Consider the following 20,157-nt stretch of genomic DNA (forward strand, 5'->3'; position numbering starts at 1 on the left):
CGTAGAGCTACGTGGATAGTCGCAATGGACTCCTGATGCCAAAGCGAGGGCGAAAATTTTTCTTTCTCGTACGGCCTCCCAGCGACCGGAAAAGTGGCTAGCGGCGGTCTACGGGCTCCCGCGAGTCCGACGGTGGCCTTTATTTGGAAATCGAAGAAAAAAAATTTTTCACCTCGTCGGATTTTTTCTAAGTCCGAAATCTCCATACTATAACACGGGGCCGAGATCGTGAAAAAGTTAAAGTCCGAAAAAAATTTTTTCACCTAAAAACCACACGGGCGCGTTCCCCGCACTGTTTGAAGACGCCCCGCAAAGGAATTATCCCGATCCGACCAACGGCTCGGCCTCCAGAGCCGGTCAAAGGTCCGTTTTGGGCGGCCTTTAACCGGAGATATCTCGGCTCCGGTTGGTCCGAATTCGATAATTTTTTTTTCCCGGATTCGTCTCGCTGCGCCGCTTCCAACGAGGGGTCCCGCGTGGGTCTGGCCCCAACAGGGGCCGAGTTATTCGCGAAAAACTCGTATCTCGGCTCCTGTGCGTCCTAGAGCTACGTGCATAGTCGCAATGGACTCGTGATGCCAGAACGAGGGTGAAATTTTTACTTTTTCGTACGGCCTCCCAGCGCCCGCAAAACAGTGTATTCGCCTTCTACGGGCTCCCACGAGTCCGTCGGTGTGCGGGAAATCGGAATCGGAGATAAAAAAAATTTTCCAAAATTTTCTCAAAAATCGATTAGGTCCAAACTCTTGTTTCGGCGGGTACTGCTTTGTCGATATCGCTACTGGTCCGTGTCGGAGACCAGTTAAAGAGGTCTCTCCCTGTTGTAGGCCCTGCACCAGACAACCACAGCGAGATTTAGGACCTTAAACAGTGTCACGGCCCCGTAATTGTCGCGCAAAATTCAAAAAATCGTAAAAAACAGTGTTTCGGCGGGTACTGCTCCGTCGATATCGCTCCTGGTCCGTGTCGGAGACCCGTAAAAGAGGTCTCTCCCTGTTGTACTCCGAGCACACGACAACCACAGCGAGATTGAGGCCCTGAAACAGTGTGACTGCTCCGCAATAGTCGGTCAAAAACCCAAAAAAATTGAAAAAATCGTGAAAAATCGTGTTTCGGCGGGTACTGCATCGTCTATATTGGTAGTTGTGCGTGCCGGTTACGTGTAAAACTGGTTTAGGCGTCTTGTAGACTTGGCACAAGACAACCAGAGCGTGATTTAGGACCTTAAACAGTGTCAACAACCGCCCAAAATGCATAAAAATCGTCAAAAACCGTGTTTCGGCGGGTACTGCATCGTCTATATTGGTAGTTGTGCGTGCCGGTTACGTGTAAAACTGGTTTAGGCGTCTTGTAGACTTGGCACAAGACAACCAGAGCGTGATTTAGGACCTTAAACAGTGTCAACAACCGCCCAAAATGCATAAAAATCGTCAAAAACCGTGTTTCGGCGGGTACTGCATCGTCTATATTGGTAGTTGTGCGTGCCGGTTACGTGTAAAACTGGTTTAGGCGTCTTGTAGACTTGGCACAAGACAACCAGAGCGTGATTTAGGACCTTATACAGTGTCAACAACCGCCCAAAATGCATAAAAATCGTCAAAAACCGTGTTTCGGCGGGTACTGCATCGTCTATATTGGTAGTTGTGCGTGCCGGTTACGTGTAAAACTGGTTTAGGCGTCTTGTAGACTTGGCACAAGACAACCAGAGCGTGATTTAGGACCTTAAACAGTGTCAACAACCGCCCAAAATGCATAAAAATCGTCAAAAACCGTGTTTCGGCGGGTACTGCATCGTCTATATTGGTAGTTGTGCGTGCCGGTTACGTGTAAAACTGGTTTAGGCGTCTTGTAGACTTGGCACAAGACAACCAGAGCGTGATTTAGGACCTTATACAGTGTCAACAACCGCCCAAAATGCATAAAAATCGTCAAAAAACGTGTTTCGGCGGGCCCCAGACCGATTTTCGAGAAAAAAAATTTCGGGCCCTCTATGACGTAATAATGACCGGGGAATATATTTTTCCAGAAAATTCTCGCCGCGCGCTCATATGCTAGTGAACTGTCGCGTTAGAAGGACGTTCGGAGTGGATTACCGTGCATCAAGAACATTTATTGGAATCTCAAGTCACCGGGTGAGTGAAAATTTCTTGTAGTTGTCAAATCCACATACTTTAGCGTGGCGCGATTCGGCGAAATAGCTTTAACCGAGTCCAAAACCGTGTTTCGGCGGGTACTGCATCGTCTATATTGGTAGTTGTGCGTGTCGGTTACGTGTAAAACGGGTTTAGGCGTCTTGTAGACTTGGCACAAGACAACCAGAGCGTGATTTAGGACCTTAAACAGTGTCAACAACCGCCCAAAATGCATAAAAATCGTCAAAAACCGTGTTTCGGCGGGTACTGCATCGTCTATATTGGTAGTTGTGCGTGCCGGTTACGTGTAAAACTGGTTTAGGCGTCTTGTAGACTTGGCACAAGACAACCAGAGCGTGATTTAGGACCTTAAACAGTGTCAACAACCGCCCAAAATGCATAAAAATCGTCAAAAACCGTGTTTCGGCGGGTACTGCATCGTCTATATTGGTAGTTGTGCGTGCCGGTTACGTGTAAAACTGGTTTAGGCGTCTTGTAGACTTGGCACAAGACAACCAGAGCGTGATTTAGGACCTTATACAGTGTCAACAACCGCCCAAAATGCATAAAAATCGTCAAAAAACGTGTTTCGGCGGGTACTGCATCGTCTATATTGGTAGTTGTGCGTGCCGGTTACGTGTAAAACTGGTTTAGGCGTCTTGTAGACTTGGCACAAGACAACCAGAGCGTGATTTAGGACCTTAAACAGTGTCAACAACCGCCCAAAATGCATAAAAATCGTCAAAAACCGTGTTTCGGCGGGTACTGCATCGTCTATATTGGTAGTTGTGCGTGCCGGTTACGTGTAAAACTGGTTTAGGCGTCTTGTAGACTTGGCACAAGACAACCAGAGCGTGATTTAGGACCTTATACAGTGTCAACAACCGCCCAAAATGCATAAAAATCGTCAAAAACCGTGTTTCGGCGGGTACTGCATCGTCTATATTGGTAGTTGTGCGTGCCGGTTACGTGTAAAACTGGTTTAGGCGTCTTGTAGACTTGGCACAAGACAACCAGAGCGTGATTTAGGACCTTATACAGTGTCAACAACCGCCCAAAATGCATAAAAATCGTCAAAAAACGTGTTTCGGCGGGCCCCAGACCGATTTTCGAGAAAAAAAATTTCGGGCCCTCTATGACGTAATAATGACCCGGGAATATATTTTTCCAGAAAATTCTCGCCGCGCGCTCATATGCTAGTGAACTGTCGCGTTGGAAGGACGTTCGGGGTGGATTACCGTGCATCAAGAGCATATAATGGAATCTCAAGTCACCGGGTGAGTGAAAAATTCTTCTTATTTTGAAATCCCTATACTTTAGCGTGGCAGGATTCGGCGAAGTAGCTTTTACCGAGTCTAAAATAGTTGGATTTCGGGCCGTAACTCGTATCCATAACTCGTCGCTATCTCAGCCCCGGTAACTCCGAATCGGAAAATTCTTATTGTATTGTATTCTTCCCTTTGCGCCAATTCGAACGCGGGATCGTTTAACTATGTGCTACATACACGAGTTGAGTTATTGGACTACACGTCTCGAAAAATTCCCTATACTTTAACATGGCGAGATTTTGCGGAAGTCCAGCTTCCATAAGGAATGCATGGGCCAGTTTTCGTGCCATATCTCAACTCTGGGTGAGCCCAGCACGACGAACGAGCCACCGAAGTGTTGGAAATCGCGCGATGGTCACGTCGATGTGCAGCTCGATGATGTCCGACCTGGGGGAGGACCGCTTGCGGCCTCCAAAGTGGCCTTTGATTAGCCGTGACGTCACAGTCGGCGGAAATCCCATAAGGAATGCCTGGACCGGTTTTCGGCAAATATCTCTTTTCTGGGACGGCCCAGAATGACAAACGACGCACCTCCCGGCTCCTAAGCGCGCGCTGATGACGTCGATGCGCGGCTCGATGGGGTGGGGTCACGTGTGGGGGCGCTAGAGAGCGGCGAATATCGGATTTCCGGTAGGGTTTCCGGCCATTATCTCTTCTCTGGGACGGCTAATAATGACAAACGACGCACTTCCCGGCTCCTAAGCGCGCGCTGGTGACGTCGATGTGCGGCTCGATGGGGTGGGGTCACGTAAGGGGCGCTAGAGAGCGGCGATAATCGGATTTCTGGGGGTTTTCTGCCATTTTCTCTTCTCTGGGACGGCTCAGAATGACAAACGACGCACCTCCCGGCTCCTAAGCGCGCGCTGGTCACGTCAATGTGTGACTAGATGATGCGGGGTCACGTAGGGAGCGCTAGAGAGCCGCGAATATCGGAGTTTTATTGTTTATTCCAGCGATCCTGTTACAATTCGACCCACTAAAAGAATAAGACTCGACCGATGTCAAGTCTGCCATATACCCACCAAAGGTCATAGAACGCGGCATCTGAGGAACGTTCATAAGTGGTCAGTCGAGAGAATTAAAGAGTAAGATTGTCGTTGGCTTATTTATAACAACTAGAAGCCAAAAAATATTACATGTCGCAGGTCCGCTCGCTACTTGCGCGAGCCCAAGCAATACATCAAGGAATGTCGCCCACGGTCTTGGTGTGGACTCTGTTCTAGACCAGTTGCCACGGCCTATAAAGCAACACACTGGAGGATTATCCATTCCGATAAAATACGCGACGGCTTCGGGATAGGTTGCGAGACCTACCAGGAAAACTTTAAAAAGTTGACCTTCGAGTCCGACTTTTCAAGCGTGAGTAACTCTGAAGGTAATGTGTCACTTTTTTACCGAAATAATGCAGATCCGTTTATTACAGCTCCTCTCCCTGTACGAAAGGCATCGCCAAGTGCAAGCGCTCGACGAAGTCAACACCAAAATGGTCGTCAGCAAACTAAAATCAGTTTTCAAGAAGTTTGTGGTTGACGAGCCGGAACAATTAGTCACGTACATTTCTAACGCCGACGGGAGACTGTCCGCGAGCACTATTTTCAACACCCTGGCGTCGCTAAAGGGATTTCTTGAATTTGCGCGTATGCAGCATCCGGCATTGTTGGAAAAAGTGGTTTCACCGGACAACCAACTGAGAGCCCTACAAATCATCGCGACGTACTCTAGAGCGACCAATAAAAGAAGAAAGCGGCAGCACGAGAAACGTTTGTCTCTCGACATGGACGTCATCAATAAAAATTGGCCGAATATCAAAAGGTTCGTGCTAAGGTTAAAATATCGTAAAGTTTTAAGTTTAATATGCGTGTTTTTTTTTAGAATGATCAAAAGCGAAACGTTTAAAAGAGACCTCCATCAACCGTTAACAGACGAAAACGTGCGGGATTGCTTGGCCGCGACAATCATCCAGGTCGGACTTGCAAGTGGCACGAGACTGTCATATTTTCGTAGAGTGACCGGATACGAGCTTAGCCACGCCGTCCGTTCCGTGAACGATCCCGAAATGTTAGTCATACAGGTCAACCACAACAAGTGCCTGTCGAGTCAGGGTTTGTTGGTTATGACTCAAAAAGACTATGACCGATTCAAACAGGTAGGTGTTACGAAGATATGAACGTGTAATGGAGCGGTCTAAAACCTCTTTTCGATTTCAGATTTGCAAGCAAACCAATCCAAACTTGGATTTGTCACGGGAAGAAGTCGCGTTGCGAAACTCGAACGGCAAGCCGTTCCAAAATTTATCGGTTTGTGTCGTGGAATACCTCAGTACCCACGAAGTCAGCCTAACGTACCAGCACCTCCGTAAAATAGTCGCCACGATGGCGAGTTCGCTTGACGACATTGGACAATATCATGTTGCGATGTCATCGTCGCACAGCACGGAGGTCGCGAGTCGACACTATGACGGGATAGGCAGGACCAAGAGGGCGGCTGCCGGGGCGATTCTATGCAGAGAAATGCTCCGCAAAGCCGTGAACAGTACACACGATGACTTATATGCGGAGTTGGCCGCGTCAAAAGCTCCCCCAAATGAAGGTATGTAAAGCCCTATAAAATTATAACGTCATATATCTGACCGCAACTGTTGATTAAGGATCATTTGAATCACCGAACCCAACCCCGACCACAGTTCAACCTGAGCTGCCAACAAAGGACGATATCACTTTACGCACCGAAAATGACACCCAATCAAACGGAGCTAATTCGGAAATTCTATTCGCTACGGACCGGGACACACGGATCGTCAGACCGACCCCAACCCCGACAGCAGTTCAACCTGAGCTGCCAACAAAGGACGATATCACTTTACGCACCGAAAATGATACGCAATCAAACGGAGCTAATTCGGAAACTCTATTCGCTACGGACCGGGACACACGGATCGTCAGACCGACCCCAACCCCGACCACAGTTCAACCAGAGCTGCAAACAGAGGACGATAGCACTTTTCGCACCGAAAATGATACGCAATCAAACGGAGCTAATTCGGAAACTTTATTCGCTACGGACCGGGACACACGGATCGTCACAAATGAGGGTAATCTATTTGCTATTACTGTCCAAAATTCCATTTCTAATCATATTCAAACCCGCAGATAATGACGTCGAGGAAATAGCGAATTCGATATGCAACCGTCAGAGAGGGACAAAGACCACGTTGACGAACGAGCTAGTGGAGAAACTGATCAAAGACTCTCGTTTGCATGCGTTTTATTACGATCGTGGACCTCTACTGAGCAGGATAGTTCACGAATATAAATCGGAATGCTATTTAAACTTTCAGCAAATGCGTTCAAAAATGAGATTCATCAAGTCGTTTTTAAAGACAAATAAACCTGGATGAACGGAGTTTTGTTCTTTGACTCTTGATTTTGATCCCCAAAATCGTGAGAACGAGCGTGGCGCCTACCATGATACGCCTAAGCCCCTTTCACGACGTCGAGAACGCGACGCACGTAAACTTAATGCGAAATTTATGTCCGGCTCCACAACCTCACGATGACGGGCATGGATGATGAGATCCCGGACACGTTTTAACGCAAAATGAAGGCGCCAATAAAGTCCCTAACCCTAACCCTAACCCTAACCCTAACCCTAACCCTAACCCTAACCCTAACCCTAACCCTAACCCTAACCCTAACCCTGGCCCGAAAACCAACGATTTTAGACACGGTATAAATTGAAAAATAATTAAATTAATATTTTTTTCGGTACGTTTGGTGGAATATCTCAGCTCGTGAATGCAGCAGACAATTCAACGACCCCTCGCTGGAATCAGCGAAAAGAGAAGAACGCTCGAAAAAAAGAATTTCCCGAATCGAAGTTACCACAGCTGAGATATGTTCGGTTGAAGGAAAATAATATAATTAAATTTGAATTTTTTTTTATTCGATCCCCGATTTTTTGCTATCGTTCGAAGCGGCGCGCGCTCCGGAACCCAACGGTACCTTTTTCGGCTCGACCCGACAATCGGGAGGCGAGTAATAGGCGGAAAAGCAACGATTTCGGAACCGACAAATTCGCCAGAAATCTGATATTGGGGGGTCCCTAGCGTCCCCCCACGACGGCCCACGATGTCGAATCCGGTGTTCGAGTGACCGACTCGCGAAGCAGAACGCAACGGTACCATTTTCGTCTCGATCGGACAAGGGAAAGGCGTGTTATGGCCCAAAAACCAAGGATTTTAGACACGTTATAAATTGAAAAATCATTAAATTAATATTTTTTTCGCTACGTTTGGTGGAATATCTCGGCTCGTGGATGCAGCAGACTATTCAACGACCCCTCGCTGGAATCAGCGAAAAGAGAAGAACGCTCGAAAAAAAGAATTTTCAAAATCGGAGTTACCAGAGCCGAGATATATCCGGTTGAAGGAAAATATTATATTTGAATTTTGAATTTTTTTTTTCGATTCTGATTTCCCGCACACCGACGGACTCGGGAGAGCCCGTAGAACACGAAAACACCGTTTTCGTGGCGCTGGGAGGCCGTACGAAAAAGTAAAAATTTCACCCTCGCTTTGGCATCACGAATCGATTGCGACTATGCACGTAGCTCTAGGACGCTCAGAAGCCGAGATACGCGTTTTTCGCGAATAGCTCGGCCTTTGTTGGGGCCAGACCCACGCGGGACCCCTTGTCGGAAGCAGCGCCACGAGACGAATCCGGAAAAAAAAAGTTTGTCGAAATCGGAGCTACCGGAGCCGAGATATCTCCGGTTAAAGCCCGCCCAAAACGGACATTTGACCGGCTCTGGAGGCCGCGGGAGTTGACGGATCGAGATAATTCCTTCACCGATCGTCTCTACGGAGTCTAAAGAACTGCCCCAGGTGATTTAAAACGAAAAAAAAAAAATTTCTGACTTTAACTTTTTTTCGATTTTCGCCCCATGCATTCCTTACGGGAGTTCGGACTTAGGCGTTTTCGGCACCTCGCTCATACTTTAACACGGGGCCTTACGATAGGTCGGCCAGACTTGCTCGGATCGGTTCCAAACTTCGTGTGTGGGGTCTTTAGGCGGACTTTTGGCCGGCGAAAAAAATCAACTTTTTCCGAGGAAAATTTCGGACTTAGTCGATTATCGCACAGGCGCCATATGCTTTCCTTACGGGAGTTCGGACTTGGGCGCTTTTGGCACCTCGCCCTTAGCTTAACACGGCGCCTTACGCCCGGACTGGGCAAAGTTGGTCGGATCGGCCCGAAACTTCGTGTGTGGGTTCCCCTGGGAGGCATTTTCGAAAAATATTTTTTTTTAATTTTTTTTTATTTTCCGGGGCAAAAATTTTTTTTTTCGGGAAAAAATTTTTTTTGGTTCGGCAAAAATTTTTCGGCCCGCCGGCCCGGGTGCGACCTTCCAAAACGACTAAGTCGAAAAAACTCACCAGGGTTTCTGGAAAATGACTATTATAGGAGAGGCGCCTGCTCGGCGCCTGCTGACACGATATGCTTGTGCGATAACCGAGAGGCCGAATTCACCGGCACGTAAGGATTTTGGACTTGGTCGTTTTTCGGACCTCGGCGAGGCCGAGTGCCGAGCGGCAGAGTATGCCGACACGCGAGAGTTTTTTGGCAGGCTTGGACGCCGGTTTATTCCGGGGTCCTACCTTTTAAAAACGACTGAGTAGAAAAAACTCACCTGGGTTTCCGAAAAGAGACTACTATGGGAAGGGCGCGCGTCCCGCCTGCCTGACTGGCGACGGGCGCGTAACGTTATCCTTCGGGCTTGGAACCCCGACCCTTCCCACGGAGCCTGTCGGCGTTGCTGAGGAGAGAATCCGGCGTCGAGAAGCCGGCGCACCGGTGTGTTGCACTCCGGCGAGCCGGCGGAGCTAAATTATGAGCTGGGGCAGCAAAAATACAGGCGTCGGTCGAGGAAGTAGGCCGGCGTCGCGCGAGTACGCGGCGGAGAGCGCGTAGGGCGACTAACTAAGGTAGACGGCGAAGGCCCGAAACCAGTCCTTGCCCATCCCGTCGGCGTAGAGAATAATCGAGAGCGAAAGCGTAGAGAACGCCTTTGGGCGTGGAGAACAGTCGACAAATGCCTCGTCCAACGCTGGGCTTCGCGGCCCTTGCCTCCAGCGCGTCGAAGGACGCGTCAGCGCGAACGGGCGTCGCGTCCCTGCGTTTCGGACGCCATCGCCGCTGCGAGCGAGCTTGCCCGATATGTCGTAGACGGAGGGATACGGTGCTTAGTGACCCTACACCTGTCATACAGCCATGAGGCATATCGGAGAGCGGACTCATCAAGACGCGGCGTGGACGCGACACGGTGGGCACGCCTTTTAATCGAGAGCGAAAGTACAGCAAAGGGAATCCGTCACCATGACGGCTTTTCCCGTAACGAAACTAGGAATTGACGGACTTCGTCCTCGGTCCCGGGCGGCGGTCTCGGGCGCCTTTCCGTGCATCGCGACGCGGCATCGTGGCGTCCCAGATCCGGCAAACGGGCCTGCCGTCTCGTCTCCGGACGGCGAAACTCTGTTGAGCTTTAAGCGGGCGCCCGCGTCCTAAGCGGCGTCGGGCCACCCGACAACGGTCGGTCGGTCGATCGAGAGCGAAAGTACATACGCGGGCGCTGAGAACGGCGGCGCCGGTGTCGGAGGTAGCCGACACCCTGGTCCCCGCCCAGGGGCGGACCTCGCAGTGCGCGAGATATATCATTCAAGTGTCTACCTATGGCACGGTAAGTGCCTTATGAACGTGCCCCGCCGCCAGAAGTGAAATTCGTCGACCGGCGGCGGTGCGAACTGTTGCGGGAACGCTCGCCGAGAGCGTTTTCAATAATCAAGAGCGAAGGTCGGTGCGTGGGCCGGAATCCCGCGCGTTGTCGGAATACGTTGCGACTGACTATGAGACGACTCTGGACGGTGGATACTCCCCAACCGCGAATCGTGCGTGTGGCGGCCTTCGCGGGCCGCTCACGGTAAGGACAAACCTGAATGTTTGGGCGTCGGGTCGCGAGGCCCGTCGTTCTACGGTTCACGAGCGCCGTCGTCAAGGCGCGGGGTTCGGGCCCTCGTCGTTTGTCGACCCGGCCGTCGCGATCGCGCCTCCGCGCGCGGTACGCTCGGCCGGAGCGACTTTCGGCTTCTCGGGCGCGGCTCCGTGGCGTTCGGCGGCGGTCGGAACCGAAGTGCCGAAGAGAGTTCAAATCCTGGCGGGACCGTCTTGAGTATAAACGATAAGGTCCTGTCGTCAGCTCGGGGTCGCTTTGTGTCGGGAGCGGCGGCGCGCTTCGGCGTCGGCGGGGCATCTCGCCCTGGCGGCGTCGTTGTGCGCGCGACGCACCGTCGAATGGGCTTCCCGGGGCGGGCCACGGCCTGCTCGCGGTCGATGGTCGAGGAGAGGTTGTCGCGAAAGTTCGTCCGACTCCGGTTACGATTCGGGAACTGCGGGTTGTTGCGGCCCGTGAGTCCCGCGCTTTGCCGGAAGCGTCCGTTCGCGTCGCGACTCCCTTACCTCTCACGAGAACACGGACCTATGCACGATTATAGCGTGAACGCAAGTTGACGGGCGAAACGAGAACCCGCAGCGATATTAGATGCCGCTCCTGCCGCGCGTCGGCCTGTCGGTGTTGCGAAAGAGCGTTTACGTATGCCCGAAAGATGGTGAATAGGTGTCGCGGCCAGCCGCACGCCTCTCGCGTCGTGGCCGTCCTGGAGCCGGTACATGCAAATGAGCGCCGACCGTCCGCGGAAGGCGAGCAGTTACCGACAACGCTCCGGATACCCACGCGTGAATGGCAGCTTCGGTGTCTGCGACCGGATCAGGGTTCGATCCTGGAGAGGGAGCGCGAAATTGTGGATGGTGGTGCATAAATCGAAAGGCGCCTGTCAGGCGTCGCGTCGCCAAGAGCGTCGCACGGTGAGACCGTTACCATGGCGGATTTTCCCGAGACTCGAAAAACGATGCGAAGGAATTGACGGAGGGAATATGCCGCTTGAAGCTTGGAGTCCGAACGGCGAGAACGTTTTCATTGAGAAACTGTGGCGAAAAAAATCGTTGAATTCCTTGCGGTGGAGTCGGTGTGACGCAGCCGGTCAGGATTGGCCGTTAAGGTGTAGCGAAAGTCGTCAATTGCCACGTCAGAATGCTCGGCGGCCTTAAGCAAGTCGCCGACGCGATGCGGAGCGCGAGCGGGGAACGGGTCCGAACGCCTCTAGGGCCCGGTCTTCAGCCGCGACGAACGAAACAGAATGCGAGGCGGCCTTAAGCAAGTCGCCGATCGCAGAGAACGTTTTCATTGAGAAACTGTGGCGAAAAAAATCGTTGAATTCCTTGCGGTGGAGTCGGTGTGACGCAGCCGGTCAGGATTGGCCGTTAAGGTGTAGCGAAAGTCGTCAATTGCCACGTCAGAATGCTCGGCGGCCCTAAGCAAGTCGCCGACCAGAAGCGATGCGGGGCGCAAGCGTTCGTACGACTCTGGCTTCGTGTTGGGAACCGCGGGTGCGATCGGCCCGTGAGTCCCGCATGTTGTCGGGACAGTCCGTTCGCCTTGCGCAGTAAAGGAGAGTGCGTTCTCTCGTTAGTCTCCAAGGTACAACGCCGGTCGAGGGCGAGGCCGGCGCGGAAAACGAACTTTGCGGGGCGTGGCAACCCTGGCCTCCCCGCGTCGAAGGACGCGGTAGCGCGACGAGCGAGCCACCGGTAGAGCTAGCAGCGGCGGACTGTGGTCGGTTTGTATCGCCTTCGAGCGGCAATGGTGACCCTACCTCACCCGAAGCCCTGCCGGGAAGCGACCTCGTAGCAGTCCGGGTTTTCCGTACTGAGAAATTGACTCTGGGTAAAGCAGCTCTGCCCAGTGCTCTGAATGTCAAAGTGAAGAAATTCAGCCGCGAAACCGTGGCGAAACTGTGGCGAAAAAAATCGTTGAATTCCTTGCGGTGGAGTCGGTGTGACGCAGCCGGTCAGGATTGGCCGTTAAGGTGTAGCGAAAGTCGTCAATTGCCACGTCAGAATGCGCGGCGGCCTTGAACAAGTCGCCGACCAGAAGCGATGCGGGGCGCAAGCGTTAGTCTTTCGTTAGTCTCCAAGGTACAACGCCGGTCGAGGGCGAGGCCGGCGCGGAAAACGAACTTTGCGGGGCGTGGCAACCCTGGCCTCTCCCGCGTCGAAGGACGCGGTAGCGCGACGAGCGAGCAGTGCTCTGAATGTCAAAGTGAAGAAATTTAGCCGCGAAACCGAAATACGGTTAACAGTACGGGTACTCCGCACTGAGAAAATTACTCTGGGTAATGCGAGCTCTGCCCAGTGCTCTGAATGTCAAAGTGAAGAAATTCAGACGAGAGATCGAAAGATGGTTAACAGTACGGGTACTCCGCACTGAGAAAATGACTCTGGGTAATGCGAGCTCTGCCCAGTGCTCTGAATGTCAAAGTGAAGAAATTCAACCGAGCAAGCGAAGGATGGGGCCGTTCATCAGCCCGGAATGGTGAGCACAAGTAGAAGCAGTGAAGTAGAAGTGGGAGACGGTCGCTGATCTTGACGGGATGCAGGCAGCGTTCCCCACTCCGCTGCGGGCTGTCGCGGTCGTCTATCCGGAAGGGCCCCCGGATAGACGGACGCAAGCCCGCGGCGGAGTCGGGCGAACACACCTATTCAAAACGGTGCTGCCTGCGCCCGCCTTGATCAGCAGCCGTTGGTTTAAGTAGCAAATATTTTCGTTTTTGATTTCGTGCTTGAAAGTGTGTCCCCGCGCACGCCCCGTTAATTTGGGGCGCGCGCGGGGACTTTTTTTTTCGTCAGAGTCCGAAAAAGATCGCCACGGTTCTTGGGTGGTTTTTGGTCGGCGATCGGGCCTCGCTGCGCGCTTATTGTTTTCGTTGGAGTCCGAAAAAAAATCACCGGGATTTGGCTCGGTCTTCGTCGGCCGAACTTCAAGTATTTTTCGATCTCGACCCTGGCTTAAAGTGGAGAGATCTCGGACTTGGAAAATATTCGACAGAAAAAACTTCAACTTTTTCGAGGTGGGTAGGACTTAACTGTTTTATACGCGTGTCTGATTTTTTTTTCCGATTTCAGGGGTGGAAATAATGTCAACACCTATCCTCAAAGTGAAAAGTTCCTTCCACGAAACGATAAAACAAACAGCAGCTTCGTTCACCCGTATTTATTTCTAATCAGACAATTTTTGATAAATTTAATTTTTTCGCGCATCTGCTGAAAACTCAGGCAACACTCGCTTTTGTAGTCGTGTACAATTTTGCTCAGCAGACGACCATCTTTTTCGTAAAATGCACGCAGCCGATCCTCGTTAAGCAGTCTTCTGACTTGCTGCTCTGTTAAACGTGACTTGGCACCTCTCTGGCGTTTGCAAATGGTGCTGGCGAGACCTTCAAGTTCACCGCCTGCGCGATTGAATATTCAGACGGTAATAGCGTTTCGAGATTGAAGATATCACTTTGTCGTTCATTCACCTTCATTACAATCAATGCCGTGAGCACAGTTCGCGGCCGTCGTACTTGGATCGCTCGCCGCAAACTTGCTGCCCTCTGGTTTCGGAGTATTTGCAATACCGGTCGCTGATTCACACGAATCTTGATGCGTAACTGATTTCGAATCGATTGCGTATTACTTTTAGTCGACTGCACATACCTTGAGCTGATCCGCGTTTTGACGCGGCCAAATCCGAATATATGCTCTCGAGTCGGCTGGACATGGCATTCGAGAGTAATTGTCTGATAAGGATCGATCCAGCGACCGCTTTTCGAGCTCTCCCGATCCCATCGTAATGTAGACAGGCCACTTCCGTGCTGTGCGAAGAGGAGATCGATACCTGACTTTGACCAACCTCGTCGGCCGAGCTCGCCAAAGTCGCGACGATTTTACGTAAGTGCTGGTACGTCAGTGCCACTTGGTTGCGAAGAAGATATTCGATTACGAGCACCGAAAGATTTTTGTACGGCTCGCTGTTTGAGTTTCTGAGCGCGACTGTGTCTTGTTCGTAATCGAAACTCGGGTTGCTTTGCTGGCAAATCTGAATGGACAACAGGTCGTAGATCATTTTGTAACACGTCGGCGACATTGTAACGCTTACGTTCTTAAATCGGTCGTAGTCGCGTTGGCTCATTACGAACAGGCCCTGCTGCGAGCTGGATTTGTTCTGGTCGACTTGCACCACTAAACTTGTGGTGTCGTCGACCGAAGCGAGCGGGCGACTTAGCTCTCGCGCGGTTACTCTTCTGAAATACGACAGTCGTGTCCCTGACGCCATTCCTATGCTGATTACCGTCGCTGCCAAACAATCGCGGATATTTTCTTTTGTGATCGGTCGGGTAAGGTCGTCGTTAAACGCCTCGGAGTTTATCATTCTGAAAATAATCAAACGGTAAACTTTGAACCGTTTAATATCACCATGACAGTACGAACCTTTTCAAATTTCCCCAATTTCTGTCAATAGCGTCCATGTCGAGCGACAGACGCTTTTCGTTTTGTCGTTTTCGTCTCTTGTTCGTGGCTCGCGAATATGTGGCGATGATCCGCAAGACTCTGACCACGTTCTCCGGCGACACTATTTTGTCCAGTATCGCGGGAAAATGCAAACGCGCGAACTCCAAAAATCCTTTCAGTGACGTTAACGTGTTGAAAATGGTGCTGGCAGACAGCTCCTCGTCCTGGTTGCCGATAAATTTCAACAGTCGGTCGGGCTCATCAGCAACAAACTTCCTGAACGTCGATTTGACTTTGCTCACCACCATATTCGTATTAAATTCGTCCAGCAGTTGTAGTTTGCGATGCCTACGATACGCGGAGAGCAGCTGAAGGAAACGAATCGCAATTATTTTATAAATCGAAGCGACCCGGTTCGCGGAGATACTCACGGTTGCAAAGTCCGTTTCAAACGATAACTTTTTAAAATTATTTCTGTAAGCGTCTCCACCTACGGTGAAACCGTCACGTATTTTATCCAGGTGTGCGTTTCTCCAGTGCCCCGACACGTAAGCTCGGCTTATCGATCGCGAGCAAATAGTACACCACGATCGTGAGCGATGTCGCTTCGTCGGTACCGCGCAACGTGCTGACCTGAAAAAAGTAGCGATCGTTCGCTCCTGTTCACGGTAATTGTACCGTTTACAATCTCACTCTTTTGCGATTTGAGCTGCCGTCAGCTTGTGTACTGTTCGCAAGTGTCTAGATAAATGTCCTTTTGTCCATTTTTGGCAAATGCGGCACCTGTCTTTTCTTACGCTTTTTACTGGACCAATCTTTATGGGACTGCTCGCGATACATGACAATATTAGCGGAGTTGTATGTGATAAATGACGAAAGACTCACCTGATCGCTTCGACATTCGCAGTGTCCATACCCTTTATCACTGAATCGCCGATTTCATGCGAGAGAATCGTAACAGAGCAGCGTTACACGCCAAGGTTCACCAGGAAATGCGCGCCGCTACGAAAATGAGGCCAATAAATTTTCCAGTGGCATTGTTACGTCACACAGATGGCTAGATTCATTATTTTGCGAAAACTGACTTGTAGCCGATCACTGTAGCGTAGCGCGCAAGCGCCGAAGATTGGATACAGCCTCTTGAAGGATCGGTATTGCCTGGGTATGGTTTTAGTGGTTTCATGGCGACACCCACGTCACAGCGTATTTCCAGTTCGAATAAAGTCTACCGCCTCGTACGAAGATCACAATAGATTTGTACACGAGCAGCGAATGCGACCGGCATACGACAGAGCATGGATACTGCCTCTTGAAGGATCAGTCTTGCCTGGGTATGGTTTTAGTGGTTTCATGGCGACACCCACGTCACAGCGTATTTCTAGTTCGAATAAAGTCTACCGCCTCATACGAAGATCACAATAGATTTGTACAAGACCAGCGAATGCAGCTAGCATACGACACAGCATGGATACCGCCTCTTGTACGATCAGTCTTGACTAGGTATGGTCTTAGTGATCGAAAGGCGACACCCACTTCGCAGCGTATTTCTAGTTCGATGAAACTCTAACGCCTCGAAAGAAGACCACAATAGAATTGTACACGAAAAGCGAATGCGGCTGGCATACGACACAGCATGCATACTGCCTCTTGAACGATCAGTCTGGCCTGGGTATGGTTTTAGTGGTCCGTTGGCGACACTGCGATTACAGTTCCAGGTTCCGATCTACAGTGCTGAATTGAGTTTGAGCGTGATTAGATGGTGTGCAGCGCGTGAAGGATTGTCTTTTTCGTGATGTGACGTCATCAGAGGCGACGGCGACAAATGGCGACACTTCAATTTATAATGGCGACACTACAATTACAGTTCCATGTTCCAAACTACAGTGCCGAATTGGGTTTGGGCGTGATCAGAAGGAGTGCAGCGCGTGTGGGATTCTCTTCCCGTCATGTGACGTCATCAGAGGCGACGCATGGCGACATTTCATGTCATGAAGGCGAAACTGCAGGTACATTTCCAGGTTCCAATCTACAGAAATACAGCTCCAGGCTAAGGGATGGGGCTGATATGGACACCAGTAAGCTTTCTATTTACTGTACGGTTTTTTTCACAACCTTAAGTGGAACTATGAGCGACACAGATCAAATCGCGCGGCGCCAACCATATGATAAAGTCTCGCCCATACGTACCTATCCCATAAGACAACTTTGCAACATTTGCGGGTGAAAAAATTTAATGTCAGCCAAAATATAAAAAAAACGATATCGAAAACAATATCAATTACAGCTCCCGTGTCCTAATAAAATTTGTTTTATGAATCTTAGTTTTGTTCTCATCTGATCAAACGTCAGGTAGCACACCATCATGAAATGTTTGACTACGCAGCTTTTAAGCGGGCCGGTGTCGCGGAAAAAATCTTTCAAGCGGTCGTCCGTCACGATTGCGGTGATTTGCTCCGTCGAAAGGGTTGACTTGCCTCCCCGCTGCCGTATGCAAATCGTTTCGACAATATTTTTGCTTTCCGTACCTTCAAATATGATTAGATATGAAAAATTCACATGGTAAACGCATGCATGTCACGGGAAAAGTTGTAACAGAGATATTACCGCGATCATAGTTCAATCGAAACTTGGGACTCACCCGATTGGAAAACAATTTCTTCCTCGCCGTTCGCGATAATTTCTTGTTGGAGCGGGTCAGCGTGTTGTACAGCGGCGGCGTCTTCCTCCTTCACAACTGGCGAAACGGCATCTTGATGAGTAAATCGAATTAGATGGAGGTAGATATAATTTTATTTGACTTCCGGGGCTAACCTTTATCAGTGCGCAGGTGCGCCAAACGGATTTTCATGGCTTTTCTGCGCGACTCGGTCACCTTATTCCTCCTCTCTTGTCGCTCGAAACGATTAGACCTTGAACAACACGACACAATTATTTCACGGTGAAAATGCCATCGATAATTAACAGCAATCTCACTCTAATATCCTCTCTCTCTTCCAATTGTGCACTGTTCTCAAGTGCCGAGAGCGCTGTCCTCTAGTGAAAAAACCGCAGACGAAACAGGTTTCTTGCCTGATTCTCTTCGGCGTACGAACCCTTTAATTATTAGTCTGAATTATTATTTATAGACTGATAAGCTGCATAATAACTCACTTCGTGTCCTCTGTTGGTGTATGCGCCGAAGATATCGAGGTACTTTGTCTAAAAAACAAAAGTTTCGCATCGATACGCGGGTATTTCTACGCTATTGCAATGCAGGCATTGGATCGTTCCTAATATGTACGCACGCCCCTATATAGCAAAATTATATCTTGCAGACTATAATAAAGTGCTTACCGGCGCATGCAGTATAGTATATCAGGCAGTAACATGCATAAAAGCTTACCCGATGTCTTGGGAATCCATCACACTCGTTTGATTAACGGTATTCATTTCTGCGCGTCCTGCTCAAGCGACTCTTCAATACGATATGAGCGCGCGACAAGAATTCGATGAAAAAAGTTTTTCTCGTGTCATTATTACGTCACAGAGTCCGTCTGGCCACGCTCGGCTGAGCACGGCTCGCTCAACGCGTTTTTTGCCTATAACTCTTTACGTAGGGGACCCAGCCTCAATATCGACACATGTCCGTGACCGGCGCGACAGGACAAATTCGGCGCAACCGTAGATATCCGGATCAGACAATCCGGAGCACGGCCAGAGTCCATTTTGTGCCTAAAAAGGGCGATTTCAGAGGCCGATTGTGAAGAATATCCCGGTTTGAGGTCTTTATTTTCGCTATGCGTGCTCTGAGCCAGTTAGAAATCACGGGCGTACCTCGTTTATGGATACCTGACGCACGCAACTCCGGTTATCAGTACAATTATCACGCCTAGACACCCATTTTTACGATTTTCTGGGGTTTGCAAACCGAAATTGCGAAGCCGTGTGTCTGTTTAAGGTCCTGAACTTGGCTATAATCGCTCTCCGCTCGAAGTACAACGCGTTCCGACCTCGTTTATGCTGATCGAACACGTGAAACTTGTGTTATCGACGATATGATAAAGCCCTCAAAGTGTCGCCAAGCGTCACCAAATGTCGCCCTACCTCATATTCGGGTGGGCGAAAACTGGCGACAGTTGATCGCTGGCGCAAAACTCGCTATACGCTCGACGTACAACGCGTTCCAACCTCGTTTATGCTGATAAAACACGTGAAACTTGTGTTATCGAAGATATAATATAGCCCTTAAAGTGTCGCCAAGCGTCACCAAATGTCGCCCTACCACATATTCGGGTGGGCGAAAACTGGCGACAGTTGATCGCTGGCGCAAAACTCGCTATACGCTCGACGTACAACGCGTTCCAACCTCGTTTATGCTGATAAAACACGTGAAACTTGTGTTATCGACGATATGATAAAGCCCTCAAAGTGTCGCCAAGCGTCACCAAATGTCGCCCTACCTCATATTCGGGTGGGCGAAAACTGGCGACAGTTGATCGCTGGCGCAAAACTCGCTATACGCTCGACGTACAACGCGTTCCAACCTCGTTTATGCTGATAAAACACGTGAAACTTGTGTTATCGACGATATAATATAGCCCTTAAAGTGTCGCCAAGCGTCACCAAATGTCGCCCTACCACATATTCGGGTGGGCGAAAACTGGCGACAGTTGATTGTAGGCGTTAAACTCAGGGTTAGGGACCTATTCGGTACACTAGGGATCGTTAAAAGGCTCATGCAGTGTCTCACGACCAATTCGGTGGCTTCGTGAGTTCGTGGAGCCGTTCATTAGCACTTTTGCGACTTGATAGCATTTTATATGGAGAAATCGTGATTTGATGTGTAGACAGTATCACGTTGGGCGCCTAGATTGATGACGCGTGTTGGATATCTGTGATTCTACGGGTAAACAGCGGGAACAGACCATTTAACACAGCCCATGCATTCCTTACGGGACATTGAACTCAGCTGAGATATCTCCGGTTAAAATATAATTTATAGCAGAGGCTCTGGCGACCTTAAACGAGGTTCCAAGAGGTCGATTTTGGTGTTCGAGTGATCGTCTCGAGTAGAAGAACGCAACGATGGGTCGTTCGTCTCGATAGGACAAGGGAAAGGCGTGTTATGGCCCGAAAACCAACGATTTTAGACACGGTATAAATTGAAAAATAATTAATTTAATATTTTTTTCGGCACGTTTGGCCGAATATCTGGGCTCGTGAATGTGGCAGACAATTAAACGACCCCTCGCTGGAATCAGCGCAAAGAGAAGAACG

The 20,157-nt window shown here is 50.0% G+C and overlaps 3 protein-coding genes and 1 long non-coding RNA gene across 5 annotated transcripts; 2 read left to right on the forward strand and 2 right to left on the reverse strand.

The window, feature by feature from the left end:
- The first annotated feature begins 3,620 nt into the window (after positions 1-3,620).
- On the forward strand, positions 3,621-7,147 carry LOC145459317 (uncharacterized). Its single transcript, XM_080337967.1, has 7 exons — positions 3,621-4,545; positions 4,606-4,819; positions 4,884-5,272; positions 5,333-5,606; positions 5,668-6,049; positions 6,108-6,551; positions 6,610-7,147. Exons 3-7 carry the CDS (start codon positions 4,944-4,946, stop codon positions 6,855-6,857), a joined length of 1,677 nt encoding a protein of 558 aa, XP_080194093.1. The 5' UTR covers positions 3,621-4,545; positions 4,606-4,819; positions 4,884-4,943; the 3' UTR covers positions 6,858-7,147.
- A 6,415-nt stretch (positions 7,148-13,562) lies between these two features.
- Positions 13,563-16,123, reverse strand: LOC145459010 (uncharacterized). Of its 2 annotated transcripts, XM_080337536.1 has the most exons (9): positions 15,787-16,123; positions 15,595-15,726; positions 15,333-15,534; positions 15,204-15,269; positions 14,881-15,125; positions 14,549-14,822; positions 14,107-14,488; positions 13,929-14,048; positions 13,563-13,859 (listed from the first exon to the last, which is right to left on the reverse strand). In XM_080337536.1, the coding sequence occupies exons 1-9, from the start codon at positions 15,813-15,815 to the stop codon at positions 13,612-13,614; spliced, it is 1,698 nt and encodes a 565-aa protein (XP_080193662.1). In that variant the 5' UTR covers positions 15,816-16,123; the 3' UTR covers positions 13,563-13,611. The 2 variants fall into 2 exon arrangements, with proteins under 2 accessions (XP_080193662.1, XP_080193661.1); XM_080337535.1 differs by having other exon boundaries at positions 14,881-15,269; positions 15,787-16,121.
- Positions 16,043-17,217, forward strand: LOC145459012 (uncharacterized). Its single transcript, XR_013921255.1, has 3 exons — positions 16,043-16,232; positions 16,284-16,401; positions 16,766-17,217. It is a non-coding gene; the product is annotated as an uncharacterized LOC145459012 (long non-coding RNA).
- On the reverse strand, positions 17,115-18,388 carry LOC145459011 (uncharacterized). Its single transcript, XM_080337537.1, has 6 exons — positions 18,284-18,388; positions 18,052-18,099; positions 17,875-17,994; positions 17,713-17,810; positions 17,540-17,650; positions 17,115-17,426 (listed from the first exon to the last, which is right to left on the reverse strand). The coding sequence occupies exons 1-6, from the start codon at positions 18,328-18,330 to the stop codon at positions 17,176-17,178; spliced, it is 675 nt and encodes a 224-aa protein (XP_080193663.1). The 5' UTR covers positions 18,331-18,388; the 3' UTR covers positions 17,115-17,175.
- Positions 18,389-20,157: the final 1,769 nt, after the last annotated feature.

Source organism: Botryllus schlosseri, chromosome 16, assembly GCF_051294905.1.
Source record: "Botryllus schlosseri isolate E-star chromosome 16, Bs_hap1, whole genome shotgun sequence".
Lineage (NCBI taxonomy): Eukaryota > Metazoa > Chordata > Ascidiacea > Stolidobranchia > Styelidae > Botryllus > Botryllus schlosseri.